We start from the raw sequence: 16901 nt of genomic DNA on the forward strand, positions 1-16901 counted from the left end.
TGTGAAGCCAAAGAGGCTGCTTTATGCATGCATTGCCTTAACTTGTACATTCACCATTCCTTTTACTATGTACATAGAATATACGATCCTGAAAAATGATAGTGCTGGTGTGTTTTAGCAGGACAATAAAATATTGAAGGTTTTATTCTAATTCTTCAGAAAAGGCTCAGAAGATAAGAACTATACATCTTTTCCCTCTGCCTTTCCACTGCTAAATAATTTCAGACCTCCACAGAGAAACGTCCTTGTATTCTACTCTTGGTTACTAGTCCTCTAACGAGAACTCTGAAATATGAACATAAAAAAAGCTTTATTCTTATACAGCTTGGAGATGCAGGCCCATCAGGCAAAGGAGCTCTGAAATGATACCTATTGCATTCATTTTACTTTTTCAGAAAGCCATAAATTGCCTTTAGAGTAAATACGAATCAGATACGGAAATGCAAGAGAAATTCTCTTTGTGATTATTTAGTGCTAGCTTCTGACACTAGAATACTTGATACTGTGTCCTGCAGGATAACTCTGGAACTAAAACATCGTCTGCTGTGGATTATGGAGCTAGAATCCATAAGTAAACCATGCACAAGCAGATTAGACAGAGCAACCTGCAACTGCTAGTTAGTAATGTGACCAAAGACCCTACAAGAAGTTAAGGTGTCTGTGTTCCACCCTGCTCTCTCCTCTAAAGAAGGTTAATGTGAGATTGACAACTTTCGAATTACCAGTTGACAATGCTTTACTCTGCAAGTTTCTCAAGGTGAAATGAGGTCTACTGTACCTATTGTGTTCCATCAGAAAAAGTGGCAGAACTTGTCTGAGTTCACACTCAGTGTTCTGTTCACACTGAGTTCACAGTGCAGATTTGTTGAGCTAAAGATGGACGTGCACAACAATTATGAAACATTTATGAAATAAGGACAGCAAAGAAATGACTAGCCCGTGTAGTCCTTCCACTATTGCAACATGAGATATTTTTGAGAATTATTAGTCAATCTGCAATCCCTCAAATTGCTTTCATTACAGCAATCACAAGACTATTTAATTTATTTCATCATTTAATGTCACTAGGCAGACCATAAACTTTTGATCACAAAACAGAAAATGTGACCTCTTCTACCTTTTAGTTTTGGACATGCAGCTGATTGAGCTTAGCCAAAAGACTTAGCCACGTCATTGTATCTCTGCAGGAAGAGCAGAGACAGATTGTTGTGTTTAGTTCTCAGAGGAGAAAGCTCAGACAGAACAACTTATCCCAACAGCAGGTGCCCGGTCCAGGCTGGAATGTGGAGCTCCGGCATTCACACCATGGAGAAAAAATTTTAGCTGGTGATGAGCACGACAAACTGGTGACTGTCAGAGGAGCCTCACCACTGACACTGAGTTGGCTCTTTCCAAACAGCATTTTAGCAACTTGCATGAACACACAAGGAGTCTTCCAGACCTCAAGTTTATTGCAGGAGCATGCAATAAATACCAGCAACCCCAGTCACAGAAAGGGACATTAGATTATAAAGCTCTCCTTTGAGCAGCTGGACATGCTGCCCTACTAAAGAGCACTAAAACTGCCTGTCCTTAAATAAAACGTTTATTGACATACTTGAAACTCCATTGTCCAGTTTCTGTGGAATTTGATGTTGATTTAGCCAAAATAGGCTATACAAACAGAGCAGTTTAATATTTTTGAAAACCATGTAGCATTTCTTTCCTCTTTACGCGAATTTTGCCGATGGAGTAACTCCTCCCTTAGAAGAGACAAGAGAACACTTGGAGCTCTTAATTACAGATTTGATCTGCAAAGCTCTTGCCTTCTGGCCCCTATCCCACTGAGCTTGCACTTAACTTTAAGCATGTGTAGTCCCACTAATGTTAAGCACAAGTTGAAATGAGTTCTTGGAATGAGGTCATAGCCCTCAGCATCCTGCAGAACTGATCTTGCATGTGTTCGCTGTTAGTTATGTACTGTTCTACCACAAAACTTCGTATTTTTCTTAGGAAGCAGAATGCTCACTAGGTTTCATGGTTTATTCCAAACAAGTCTGAAAAGACAGACTTGCCGAGCTAAGCAGCAACTTAAAATGACACAGGGAAAACACAGAAGAATCATAATCATTTTCCCAGTGTGAAGTTCAAATGATAGACAAATGGGTATAAACATAAATGTTCTTTATATTCATAGACTGTAAAGGCAATGTATAAACTAAAATACAAATCTGATACATGTCACGAGTAACTACACCACTCATAAAAGAATTAAGTTCAGAGACCTTGATCTCCTCCATCTAACACAACACTTACTTACCTTGCCGTAGCTCAGTAGGATTATCCTCACCAGGACAACGTTAATGTGAGCACCCAGGGATTCGTCGTGGTAAATTTCGTTAACCTGCAAGAGAGCAGTCAGAGCTTCAACCATGGTGCTGGCAGCAAGTAGCTCTGAAAGCAGTGACAGAACAGCACCTTTTGTGTGCTGTTACTGAGACAAAGATCACCTGTGATCACATACAAAAAGGGCAAATTCCACTGATGTGAGAGCAAATTTTTTTTCTAGACTCCACTGCAGCTTCTGAACAGGCCATAATTCAGGAAATCATTTAAAATCAGCACATTATCAGAGACTTCATACTAACAGCTGTTTAAGTGCCAACCTAAGCAGATTTCCACATCTGCAAAGCCTGGTGTACCTCTGTACCTGTGATCTACCAGCTCCTGGTGCCAAAGGAGAGTCCCAGCTCCTTCCTTCTCCCTGCTCCATCCCACATGGATGCACCTGAGCCCAGGACACAGAAATCTAGAGGAGTTCTCTGCTGGGTGACACCATGCATGGGAAAGGGGCGAGTGAGCAGAGGGCCAGGCCCTGGGGCTGCCTCTCTCCTGAGAGCGATCTGCTGGATCTGCTCAGCTGCCCCCCGTAACTCTTCCATCTGGGACTCATCAAATTCCATTCTGACAAGGGGATCTTCCTCCTCCCAAAAGCATGGTCAGCCACATGGGCTGGCTTTGTTGGATGTCACACCTAATCAATGTTAAACTTTGTAAGCAGAACCAAAGCTAAAAAATGCCAGCAAATAAAAAAAACAAAAACCTGTCTTCTGTTTTATGCTAGAGCTACATAACTGAACATGCACACAAGCAAATCAGCCTACAAACACTGAAAAGAGAATGGTAAATATTTACAGTGGAGAATGAAATGTGGATGTATAAAGATGACTTAGGAAACAGCGCTACAAGCAAGCTAGGCAAATATTAACTGCTAAAGAGGCTGATTTAGATATTCGGTGATGAATGGATGCATGAGACCAGACTGCTCATTTGCACCAAGGTGCTCAGCCAAATGGCAGGAGTTTAGCTTCACAAATTCGAAGAGGCAGATGAAATTCCCTGCAGGGCAAGTGTCTTTCCACAAACATCCTTCCCTTGGTAATGACTGCGCCAAACTGGACCGCTTTACTGGCCGGACACAAATTTCATTTATTCCTACCAAACAGATTCCTTAATACAAGTTAATAAGTAACATTCAGAATACTTTTCATTAGAAACATAGTAATAAAAAATGCCCTGTTTCTTCAACCAGCCCTAGCTCTAACGACCCATCTTTTATCCCTGTAAAAATAATTAAAACTAAGTACATCAGTGTAGGTTTCACTCAGCAATCTTCACTGACATTTTAAAGTGAATCTTAATTCATTTTATCAGTATTTTTGGATACAGGAACCTAATCTTATGCCTGGTAAGAGTGCAGGTTTTCAAGTCCTGAGTATCCCGCACCGCTGGTTACGAGGCAGCACGGCTGGCCGGCAGCTCCTGGAGCAGACTCAGGCCCTGCAGGACATCTGCCTGGGCACCCGGGGAATGGCTGTGGGATGTCTGAGCACCCGGGCTCCTTACGGGTGGATGAGCAGATCCTTGGCTGGAAGATGGGTGGAAGAAGAGCCCAGGGTTATGAGCGGCTTCAGGGCTGCTATTTTCATTGCAGTATGCAGCAGCTGACCTGCTTTGTAAACAACAGCTCTGGAAATTAGATCGTGTATTTGCATGTGTAAATAAGATTTTACAGGACTCACTTTATGTTTCTGTATCTAAAAGATTTTTTGAGGACCATTTCTGAATACAGATTATACAGAGGTAAGATGTGAACACGTGTTTTGCTTTACAAGACTGGGAAAAAGCCCCTTGCCAGTTGTCCAGGGAGGGAGGGATATTAATTTGCCTCGCTCTTTGTGGACTGGGAACAGAACACACGCATCAGTGCTGCGAGGCTTAAATACGCTGTAAATTATCTATACGTGAAATGAGTCCTGCACAAAAACTCCTCTACAGAAGACAGTAGGAACAGCATGTAAATAAGTATTTAATTAGTTCATAACGCATAATCCAAGTTGCTGCACACCATTCTCTCATTAACTTCCCGAATTTAACCTAAGCCTCTTTTAACAATAGTTGAGTAACAGAACAACCGTATCGCTGTTGCGTGCCAAAAGGAAACTTGGCATGAAAACGTTGACGGAACAGAATCGAAACACTGTTTGACTGTTCATGCAAATGACATCTAACAAACAAACTGTGAATGAACAGAAAAGCACAAGCACTGTAAAAAGCTGCTTGGTTCTCTTGGGATCCTGGGTTTTCTGCGAGACAGTGGGTCAATTCAAAACTCTGGGTCTTGGTTTCATTAAAAAGGATGAGTCCAAGCCCTCTTCACACAGCGGCTGAATTGAACCCTCTGCTCCTTTCTCTAAGCTGAACTGTGGCTTTCCCAGCAGCGTCTCACTGCACATAGATAATATGCTGAAACAGATGCTTTGCTTTTTTTTTTTTTTTTTTTTTTTTCAGCATGACCTAAATTGCACCTATTTGTTTCAGGAAGTTATTAAAGAAATGAGATCTGAGTGACCCAATGTTGTGCTCGCAAACATTCATGAAAAGCACACACTGGAAGGGCCTCCACCAACCCTAGCTCAGCCTCCTCGCATTTCCACCTGCCAATTTAACAGGAAAGCAGAGTTTAGCTAACGCAGCCTGCTGCACAGGGCCTAAAATGACCGACCATCCCATGGAATTGGAAAGCTCCAGGCTCTTATCCAACACAACTGCTGCTTTAGATGCTGAAGTGTTTGTTTCCAAGCACAGATAATCAAACTACAGGCATGTATGTTCAGATGGCCATATAATAAACACACTCAGGTGTGAAAATGATTACATAGTACTTTTGCAGCACTCCATACCATGTACTTCTGTAGCACATCCTGATTTCTAGCAACAAAAGAAGAATCAGAATCGATGTGCTCTTAGATCAGCAAGGACCACAGGTTGAAGTTGTTTTGCTGCATAGGAAAAAAGAGTGCATAGAGACCATCTCAAAATGCCAGCTCCTGAACTGAAGGCAGTGAAGATTTTGCATTAAATCTTGTTAGATCTCCACAGTGATTCAGCATTTATACAGGGTGATGAAGAAGGCTGGGTAAATCTCAAGGAATTCAAAGCACGGCGAAATACCGCAAAGAGATTTTTCATAAAACTATTGTAGTTCACAAACTATTTTGGGGCAACTAAGTATCGTGGTTTATTTTTGTGGGATATTTCAGTCAAAGCAAAACATGCATTTCTATTTCTGTTTAGAAACCAGGCTGGCACAGATTGGTTCTACTTAGGAAAACAAGGACTTGATTTATTTTTTCTTCTTGTGTCCCTCTCTGCTTATTTTATCATTCTTCTGCCCTAAGCAAGTTTGAAGCCAAGAGAGTAAGCAAGCAGAATACATCAAAATAACCCCAAACAACTAAAGTGAAGATAAGCATTCATGAGATGCACCATGCTTTGTTAAAGAAGCACTGCAAAGCTTTTATTAGTCAGCGAAACGGGGTCTGATCCTGTCGGGGAATGTTGAAAATTGTTGTAATGCAAATAGCAATAAAGAGCCTCCAGCTCTAGCAGTATGCCAGCAGGGTTGCCAGCAGTTGTAACTGAGGATATGTGCTGATAGTTACAACTGCTGGTGATCCTCAGCCTCAAACAGATCTGACCCAGCTACAGCGGCCATCAGAGGCTGTATCTGACCATCTGGGGAGAGCACGACATGAGCTGCACTTTATGCATCTGGTTTTAAAGACACTTCAAATTGCTGATCCATCCAGCCCCGTTAGATGGCTCTTTGGCCACCCAAACATCCTTGCACAACCGCTGCTGAGGACATCACCTGTGGCTACTTGCCCTCGGGCATCGCGGGGACCACGTGTGATCGCGATAGTGGAGGAGCCGGAGAGCATCAGCGCCTGCCCCGTGGGATGGCAGCACTCTGGCAAGTCATTGTTCGAGCCCAGCCCGAGCTGCAGTTCATTCATCGGATCTTAATTATCTGCAGCAAAGCCTCGGTGCCTGGTGGGCATCCAGGGATTGTCTATTTCTGTAAGGAATGGCTGTTTCGAATTACGGACGAGGAACCAGAAATGTCATGGTGGATACTGAGCGCAAAATTTTGTAATCTGACCCCTCCCAAAAGCGTTCCCCCTCTCACTTTATTTTTCTGCGTTCCCACTTCAAACACCACTATCCTCTTCTATTTTCATCACCTCCGTTATGCTTTTGAAGATCCCAAACTGACATTTCTAACATTCCCAAAGCTTCTTCTTAATCCCACAGGAATAACATTACATCAGTTCTTTTGGTGGATAAACTACGGTCCCACAGAAAGTCATCAGGCAAATCCAGGGCTCCCAGTCTCCCTTTTTAGTCCCCACAAGGCATTTCCTCATTTCCTCAGAGAGGAACTCTTTTTCTTTTTTTCTTCTGCAAATCCTTGTTGAGCATCACAAGGAAAAAAGAATAATGAAAGCACACAACACACATGAAACTTAAAGGTCAAACTGTGATCTCAGATTTGGAAAACTACTATTCCGCTCAAAACCATAGGCAACGGGCAGCTTTAGTAGAGCTTGGCAATGTGCATTATGAAACAGAGATAAGAATCTGGCATTTTGAATGTGAATCCATGTCCGAGGGCTGATTTACCTTCACGGGGGTGACAGTCAGTAGATGTTACCAAGTCCAAGCTAGCTGCTTCTGATCAAAATGAAAAACATTCCCCTGAGCAGATGTGTTGGCAAGACACTTGGTAGCGTCGTGTTACAGGTCTCTATCTCATCTTTGACTGTTACATGGGTTTTAGAAAGGTCATAGACTTTGTTTCCTGACTTCACGACTAATTTATTTTTCTCAGTTCCTCCCTCGGGCTCTTGGAACTCCTCGTTTTTTGCCCACAAACCACTGCTCTGGGAAGTTTCTCCAAACACTGTAAATTACATTTGCACCAAAAAAAGTAGTATTTGTTTGAATTACTGTCCCAAGGTCACTTTAATAAAATCTACTGAAGTATCATAAAATAATTAAGCAGATTAACTCATTTTAACACAAGACACGGTGTCAATGCAAAAAATGCAGTGAACTCTTTAAGTTTAAGTGGTTTGGTTAAGGAAAGCATCCAAAATTCAAAAGCTGATCCTAATTATCCATACTCCATCACACAAACCGCACTGTCACATCACAGAAGTTCCTGACTGCAACCTTTATGGCTAAAGTTCATGTCGGTATTTGGAGAAAAGGAAAATCCATCTTCTAACAGTAATTACCCTCTGCCGAAAGGGTGGTACCGAAACCTATGTGATGGTCTGGGCTAGGTACACCAGGACAGCAAGGCACAGTCCTGTTAATCATGAGAAATGCTCACCTAATTGGCACTGGGAATAAACTCGAGGTGGAAATAAATAAAACCTGTATGGGTTCAGAGAGAATATTTCCTACAGGACCTCCTGAATGCCCAGTCACGTGTGCAACTTCTACTGTAGTGAGGCAATCAAGATAACGAAGGAAAATAATCTTCTGAGGTCTCATCAGAAACTTTCCTCCTCAGAAGTCACAGCTACTGGTTCGTAACGAACAGCCTAAAAGCAGAGCTAGCTCTCATACATGTTAAATTTTCAAACGAGCTGTAATTCTACTTTTGACAGCTACAGTCCCTCAGATGAATAGATCTGGACTTGCATTTGTTATTTGAGCAATTTCTTGGAGTTAGTCCAGATCTGAAGTCTATACGTTGAAATAAACTGATTTGAAATAATGAGTATTGGAGCTTATAAATTATTTACTTTTAAAAATCCAGTCCAATCTATATTACTGAGATACCCTTCCTGTCTAGAAAAACGCTTTTTAGTTTAAAAAGCATGATTCTGAATACAGGGTGCACCATTATTTCAAAGTATTCAATCATCACTTTCTTTTTAACAGCTTGAATTAGACATGCTTTCAGGTTTTCATCCAACTGCCAGTTAGAAACCAGTGGCATTTCTGCCCTTTCCTCTCATTAGGGACTTGCTGTTCTGTACCTGGAAATCTTCATCCCTCATCAGCCAAAGGCACGAAAGCAAAAATCTCATATATAATAGTAGTATCATGTACATCCTATTAAAGAGGATGGATAACATATTCAAGAGTGCCTCAGGGCCACAATTTCAAAGATATGTGTAGTGCTGAAAGATGCAGGTGAAAGACTCCTGGGACTTTCCAAAGCTCCCAGCTGCATAACTCCCATCGATTTCAGTTATTCAAATGAAAATTTGTTAAATCTATTTGTTCTGGAGCTGAAGTTTCACTTGAAGTCTGGGAGAGACATAATCCTATGGGCTAATTTTTAAAACTGACTCTCACTGATTTCAAAGGCAGGTAAATGTCTAAATATTCAGATAAATCTAGCCCCAAGTGAGGCATAAATCCTATTTAGGGTCTATCTCCCAATGAAATAATGACAGGTAGGTCCCTGTCTGCTTTGAGAAGCCAAATTTTAACATTGCAAACATTCTGACCATACCCATTACATGGATGTAACACAGGCTGGACACTAAATGTGGCACCACCGTATCTTTTACAGTAAAGGAATGGAAAGTACAAACTTAAGGATTCTTTTATTTTGCCCTCCAAAATAGTCCAAAAATCAAAGAACGCACACAGCTTTTAGACTAATTCTCCCCAAATATATATACAAGACAATTGCCAGCATTAGCAAATGAGCAACTTGAAATGAGGCTCACAAATACTGCTATGGGAATCCAGGAAGAATGACAAAATAAGCAAGAAAAGGCTAAGGCAGGGGTCTTACTGGGAAAACTAACAAATTAAAAAACACAAAATGAAAAAGGGCATGAAAGGTGAAGACCTGAAGTCTTCACCCTGGATGAGACCCTGAACACAGGGGCAAGGAGCCTGAAAGATTCACCCTACCCCATGAAAATATTCACCCTACCCCATGGAAATATTCACCCTACCTAATGCCACAGCCCAGTCGGGTAACGTAGTGGCCAGCCCCAGCTCTGCTGCTCTTCCACAGCAGGCCACAGAAGGCCTGCTTAATGCTGCAAACTGTTTCTAAGAGGGTTAAGAAACAATCTGAGGATTTCAGCCCCGGGCTCGCTACCATCAACACCCGCTTCAGCTCAGCCGTGCCCATTCAGCACCCTGCTCCTCCTCCCAAAGCCTCCTGCAGTGAAATCCTTTTGTTTCCGATGAACAAGATAATTCTCCAGTGCCGCTTCTAGCCAAGTGCTTTTTAATATTTCCCATACACTTGTAGGAGCAGATAAAATCCCTGACTTCTTTAGCCGCTTTCTTGCAGAAATTAAATTACCTTCCATGTTCTTGAGTAAACGACAGGGCTGCGAGATACCTCCCAAGTATCTCTCCTCTGTTGCAATGCTCCTGCATGCTATAAATACAAAGTTAATTTGTGCAATGTGTGGGCTCGCACTTGGAAACACAGAGCACTGTGCAAGCTAATATCCTTCCCAGGAAGAAACCCAGCATGATGCACAAAAGAAAATGGTGCAAGCAAGAGGCAGCCGAGGGTCTCTGAAGTGCAAAACAAAGGCGTTTTTTTTTTTCCAGAGCTGGACTGACTGCCCCAATGGTGCTGAGCAGAGAAGAGGGGATGTCAAAAGCGAGCAAAGTTTTTGTATGAGGAAATGACTGGAGGATAAAAGCGAGGTGGCAGGAGGCCTAGCTCGCTGCGGTGACACGGCTGGCGGACAGACAGGCAATACGTGGCTGAAGCCGAGTGTTCAAAATCCTCTGGCGTCTCTCACCATTCGTTAGGGACTGACTTCACTTCCAAACGTTGGGATAAATATTAGCACAGCTATTCAAGATAGCCAGGACACCCAGCCCCTGTTTTTTCTCACTTTATGGCTTTTAGGTGTGGACTGTAACACATCACTTAAGCAGCACAAAACAGATTTACTGAGTAAGTCGTTGCGCTGGCCTTGAAAAAAATATATTGTTTTGATTGGGTCGGTGGTGGGGTTCCACCCAAGATCCCTGGGAAAAGTTAATTAAGGACAACTGCTCACACCATCACGCATGGTGAAATCAAGCGAAGTGGGGAGGGCAGCCCTGCTGGGAGCTGCTTCTGGGAAAGCGATCACGCCTCTGGGACTCTGGGCACGAGGGAGGGTTCACCTGGAATTTATTTTATTTTGGGAACCACAGAAATTCAACCCTTTCAATTGCCCTCTTATCTCCAGTAAATACTTCCACTATTTAGTTTATTTACTTGCTACATACACTTTGATTTTACACTTAATACCTTGTTGCCATACGAAACTAATTGATTTTATGCTTAATGCCTTGTTACTGTACAAAGCGAATTGATTACACCCACAAAACCAGCAGGGAAAACACAATCTGATGACCATGGTAGGATCTTTCACCAGAATTTAAAAGACAGATGGAATTTTTTGCAACCATCTCTTCTCTTTCAGCTATCCTTGGATCTATGTACCTCACCAGAAACCTACCTTATACACGCAGTAACAGGTAGTACCTGCAGTGACAAAGCCCTCTTACCTCTTCATACTGGAACAAAGTTTAGAAAGCTGGAAACAGAGAACTGGTCACCGCTACCTCACTCTTCTAAATTATAGGCTCTAGAAACTGGCTGAGTTTTGATGAAGGAAAGATCAGGACAACTCTGCTGACTGCCAAAGACTTCCCAGCGCCTCCTCTAGAGGCTGCTCGCATCGTGGACACGAAGGGAAGGAGCACATCCTCATCCTCAGTCCCCAAAGGACACGTTTCTACCTCACGTCTCCCAACTGAACAACTGCTGCCTGTGCCAAGAGCTGTTACAGCCCTGCGGATACGGTTACACAGGCTGCACTTTCTAAACCACTTGCAGAGACAGCATGCTTCAGAGTTGTTATTTCTTACAATTTGCGTGCTGGATGGTTTGCTAAAGTTAGGATCAAGTATATTCCAGAGCTGGAACTTTTATGGCTTCTTTACCATTACCATATATTTTAATTCTTAAAAATAGTTTTAAGTGACATGATAAGTAAAGAGTCCTGGTTAATCTATTTCAGCCTCTTTGCCACATTCCTGGTTTGGCCCCTTTGGCTTGTTAATTTAGAGATATATAAAACCATCTGTTTCACTGTAGACTGTCTTAAGCCTCAGAGGAAACAAACCACACAAATAAATGAAATTCACTATGTCATTTTTGTTTAGAATGTATGTATTTACAGCCATCAGAGTATACACCAAGTACCCTATAACTCTAATGTTAGTGCAGATTTTTAACTATTTACAACACTGTTATAAAAAGGCAGTCAATTGAATTTATATCACACAAGGGATTTTCTTAAACTGTATTCCACCTCTCATTTAAAATGAAAAACACTGACATTCCACACATTGTTAAAAGAATGCAGTAAAGAAATCAAAAAATAAGCCTCACAATTAAACTATGTATCTTAGAAAAAATACATCCCAGGCAAATGTACCTAACAGCACAGATTTTTGTCCATATATCTGCCTCTGCGGTTTGCAATGCCAGGAAGTCACCTACAGACACCCCATCCTCCTAACGCACATTTCAGCAATCCTAGTCTACCTGCCAAAAACAGAGCCGACCTACAATTTTTATTCAACAACATTTCACAAAGAACACAAATTTGCTGAACTTAAAGTTTTTACAGAAGCGTATATTATTGAAAACAGACTTCTGTTCCAGGTGAGCATGAGAAGGAATAAAGTCATCCCAGAATGAGATGCCTATGAAGGGGGCTACCACTTACTCCCATTTTTTGGCCAAAGGAATAAACACATTTTGATTTTGATCTATAAAAGAGATGATTTTTCAAAACTTGATTCTTATCCCACAAAACAGAGGCCTTGCTTACTGACTGGGGTACTAGAGGGCTGCTTATTATGGGTGAGCCTATTGCTCTGATATTTAGAAAGAGAAGACGGTTCCTTCAAATATTCTCTACTATCTGCTTTTATCACTACTGCATTATATAGTCTGTTGCACTGACAGTGGTTCTCAAGATTAAATATTTAATGAAGGAAATCCAAAGGTGTCTGCCATAGACTAAATACTAAATCAATTTAAGAAAGTTCAGTGCAAGACTGCATAACATTTTACTGCAGTGTGAACAAGGAGTAGGTAGGTGGCCTGGGACCTGAAGCGATTCTTGAGGAATCAAAGAACTTAACTGAGCAGTTTTAAAAATGTATAAGCCAATCGAAGCTTCTAATACAACCATATTTGAAGACAGTTCTCCAAACCATGTTTTTCAGCAGGGAGCTTAGGATAAGGGAATACACATCTAAAATGCAAGGACTTCCAGGGACCTGAGGCCCTGACCCTATGCCACCATCCATCAAAACACATAAGCAGGACTTTGAACATTTTAATAGTCCCACTGCCAGCTTCTTCCTTCGCCCTTTTTCTTCTTTTCCTTCTCCCATTTTGGCTTTTCTAGAAGTGGCCTGGATTTTGCTCCTAGAATTATTTTATCTCCTGCCATGAGAAAAATCTATGATGTCTTAATCAAATGGCTCAGCCAACCTACATCCCCCCTCCCCTCGCTGTCTTCCCGCAGCGCAGTTAGCAGGGCTGTACTCACAATGTTCATCAGGGTCAGCAGGTACTTCTGAACGTGTTCTTTCCCATGGAACTGAACAACCGAGTCATCAACCCCCAGAAGGACTTCAATGTTGTAATCATCATCCGTCGCATGCCTTCGATAGCGCTGCCTTGATCTATGCACCCGGTCTTCAATGAGGCTCAATGCGCTGTCGAGACGATCCAAATTAGTGAGGTTAGCCGCTGAAATCAGACAGACAAACAAGTTAGCAACCAGCCACGGTTCAGGCTCAGGTCTCAGCTAAGCCGGTATGATTTTGAAGCAGCAGCCTTAGTTATGTTCCATATGTTACACAACAGCATTAGTCGCACTTAATGAAAATTAAAAATGACCTAAACAAGAGAGAGAAATCTGACCTCAAAAGTTACTTTGCAAAGTAAAAGAAATTCTGTCTGCGAAGTAATATTGTGAAAGAAATATAAAGCCAAAAGGACAGACACCAATGTCTTGATAAGACTGATGGAGCTGTTTGTGGTAAAATAATTATTGCTTCAAAGTACTTCAAAGTAACAGAAATACACCATTCAGGGGTCCCATGCTACCAAGGATATCCATGATTTCAGAACCACAATTAAAGGCAGATAACACACTTTAAATCTGATTTTACTGCCCACAATCATATTTCAAGGTAAGTTGCCAACATAACTTTTTAATATTCAGGCAGGTAGTAACAAACCAACCCCACACCCCTCATCACATTAGCTTCTTTCCTAGGTACACAGATGTAATTCGACAGCACTGACATAAATCCTCTTTATTGTTACAGATCAGGAACACACTTTAGATACAAAATGAATTCATTTCAAGCTACATTCAGGAATTGTTTAACAGCTTTTCATTCTTCATTCCCGGTTTGTCATGTCACTTTGCATTACTGCATGTCAAAGACCAATCCATCAGGCACAACAGCGGCCAACATTACTGCTAATGGTTTTAATAGCGCCTGCGATATGAAAAGCTTGTACTTTGACAGGACGGGGTACACCTGATGTGGCACCTAGGCACTAAAAATGAACGTGAAAATACGTAATCTTGACATCTCACCCCATAAAATAACAATGATGACTGTTAATATCATTATTTGCATTTGCATTACAAGAGCCCTGGGAGCCCCAACAAGAATCTCTTAATTTCAGAGGATGTCAGAAGAAAGACTTGCTCAGAAAGGCAGCGAGAGCGCTGTGGATTGATTAAAGGCTTCCAGCGCTCACTTCAGAGCAACATAATAGGAAGCAAAGGGAGGAAGCTAAAGCTATCACCTTCAAAGGAGAAATAAGAAACAACTCTTGGAAATGTTACAAAAGAAAGTGGATTCTCCATCTTCGTTTATTGAAGTTTTCACATCAAAACTGGCTGCTTGGGTAGAGAGGAATGAGTCACCAGGCCACGGGGCTCATTACAAGAGTAGTGGGCTCTTGCCTTAAGGCCGCAGCCTCAGGTTGCCGCCTCAGCAGGCCCTGAGTGATGCCGCGGTGCCAACGTGTGGCGCCGTGCGGCCTTCAGGCACCAGGAGGGGAAGCACAGGCGGGCTCCCACCTCAGCCACACCGCCTGCATCCTTTGCTGTGCCTTCTCCTGGGCTTCAGCCTGTGTCTGCTGTGTACAATGCCTGAGTAGCATAAATATTCATCCTTCTGCCCCCTGCAAGAGACCTCTAGGCAGAGGACAGCCCCTGAAGGACACCTGTGCCTATGTAGAAAGGCCTGGCATGAAACCCACAGCCTCAGGCAATTGTGCTGCACTCACTGCTCCTTCCTCGCTCACCAGAAAGACAGAGAAGGCCCCGTGTGGTGCCCCTATGTCCCCACAGGGCCCCCATGTCCTTCTCCTGGGAGGTCAGTGCCTGACACAGCTAGCAAACACAACCACCATGTTCTGCCAGCCCCAAAGCTCCCGGCAGCTTCTGCTCCCGGGGCTGCAAGATTTTAAGATTAGGCTGGTCAGAACCCGTGATTCAGCATGAAAATTTGCTCTTCTCACAGAGCCCAGCTTTGCCGTGGAGGGGAACGCATCTGGCCTGGCAGCGATGGAGAGAGCCCTTTGGCAGGGCTCTAAGCCAGCCAGCAGCCAGCACCAGCCCTATCTCATGGTTTACTCCACTGGGAAAGCCTCAGTTTTAATTCTCGCTAGCTCCCAGAAGTAATTACTTAGCTATCACAGTGGGCTCAGGAGATTCGCTACGGGATCATGGGGCAATCATACATTCATGATCCATAAGGCAAATCACAGTTACTGTAAAATTTGACAATAACTCTTATAAGCCCTCTAGAAAAGTAAGACCGGGCTGGCAGGGGCTGCAGGTCGTGTCCTCTCTCTGCCACTCACACAAAAAAATACAGCAATAAGCAGCGAGGCCAAAGCTATCAGATGTGATATTGCAAACCAGCAGGCGGGGGAGAGCCTGAGCCCTGCGGTGCGGTTGCAGACGGGGCTGGTGCAGGCTGCAGATGGGCAGCTCTGATGGCTGGGGGCCTGCCAGCCTCAGCTGCCATGCCTTTGTTTTGGTGGATGGGTGGCTGTCAAGGTATCTAAAGCTTTTGTGCTTTCATTTCTTTCCCTGATGTGTCAAAGTCAAGCTAACTACTCATGTGGTTTCTTTATTCCTGCTGTGAGTAAATCAGCTGGAGGCAAAACGCGATCCTAGCATCCTGCACTTACCAACCTGCAGTGAAACTGCCTGCTCTCCCTCTGCTCCCTTCACCGCTGTCCCACTGGCACCCTGACAGTCCTGCTGGCTCCTGGGAAGAGTGATCAGGAGGCTCCCTGGGTTTCATCTTGCTGCCAGTGGGTGCCAACCAACCACTTTACGTTCTGCTCAGAGCATAAAAACTCACCACACTCACACATTATGCTGCCCCTCCAAGACAGCTCGGCCAGCAGGCACTGGTACTTCAGAGGCACGGCCCTGCCGTGCTTCCCAACCGGCTGGAGTCTGCCTCAGACCAGCAGCAGAGCTCTGGATATTTACGACAGCAGCTGCAAGGGGTTTGATTCTCATCCCGGCTTCCCGCTGGCTGTCCTTCCCTGGGCAGCTCTCCCGGGACAGCGGGGGCTGCTCCACACGCAGCCCGACATCACGCAGCCTGCTCGGGCTCTGCTCTGCCGCCCAGCCTCCTGGATGGCAAAGGGTTGGGTTTGTTGGCCCACGCTACGTTACAGCCACAAGAAGTTTACTCAACTGACAGCTGCACCCAAATCTAATTAAAACCTCTATTTTCCTGTGGTGGAAGAAAAATAAAGTTGCATTTATAGTAAATGAGAAGTTTGTAAGGTTTTGGCATCTCAACTTTTTTTATTTATACTGTTAATTTTGGTGTTGTATTGTTGTACTCTTAATAATATGCCAGAAAAGATAAGAAATCAAAGAAATAAATAAGACACCAAACTCCTCCTTCATATTTTCCACATTACCTTGCTTCTGACCACCCCTGCATTTTGCACAATAATGCTACAAGTCATCTCAAACTGCACTGCATTTTACTAAATCACCCCAAGACCTCTCCATCATATGTTCATTTTCAGCAACTTTTGCCAAATCAGTGCATCAGCCACTAATTATTGGTGCCAACTTTGCTCTCCATCTCCCCAGAGCAGACACTTGGCATTTTCAGGGGCTAACAATAGCCTCTGTTGAAACCTCCTCTGTGTTCCCACCAGGAAAAAAAAACACATTTCTGAAAATTAAACACTGAGAGACAGGGTTGTATATTTCTCTTGTGCTAATAATCCAGAATAAATCACAGGACAGCACCGCTGTAACAGTTCACCCACAAATCCCTCAAAAAGTCTTTTTTAAAGCCAGCTAAAAAATCACTGATCATTCAGTGACTTTCTCCTAATGCTGCAGACCTTCTTCCAGCTCAGTATAAGAAGTGGCCAAGTTGTTGATAGAAGGAAAACCTGGGCGTCTGGCTTAAGCATAAAAATGGGAGCC

General features: G+C 43.1%; 1 protein-coding gene across 2 annotated transcripts in view; it reads right to left on the reverse strand.

Annotated features, from left to right (window-relative positions):
• ADAMTS2 (ADAM metallopeptidase with thrombospondin type 1 motif 2) overlaps positions 1-16901 on the reverse strand; it is a 176797-nt gene that overhangs the window by 47089 nt on the left and 112807 nt on the right. For both annotated transcript variants that reach the window (XM_027468533.3, XM_072023135.1), the window contains 2 exons: positions 12948-13150; positions 2300-2383 (listed from right to left, as the gene is read on the reverse strand). In XM_027468533.3, the coding sequence (XP_027324334.2) occupies positions 2300-2383; positions 12948-13150 (287 nt within the window). The remainder of the gene's footprint in view (positions 1-2299; positions 2384-12947; positions 13151-16901) is intronic.

Source organism: Anas platyrhynchos, chromosome 14 (assembly GCF_047663525.1).
Source record: "Anas platyrhynchos isolate ZD024472 breed Pekin duck chromosome 14, IASCAAS_PekinDuck_T2T, whole genome shotgun sequence".
Lineage (NCBI taxonomy): Eukaryota > Metazoa > Chordata > Aves > Anseriformes > Anatidae > Anas > Anas platyrhynchos.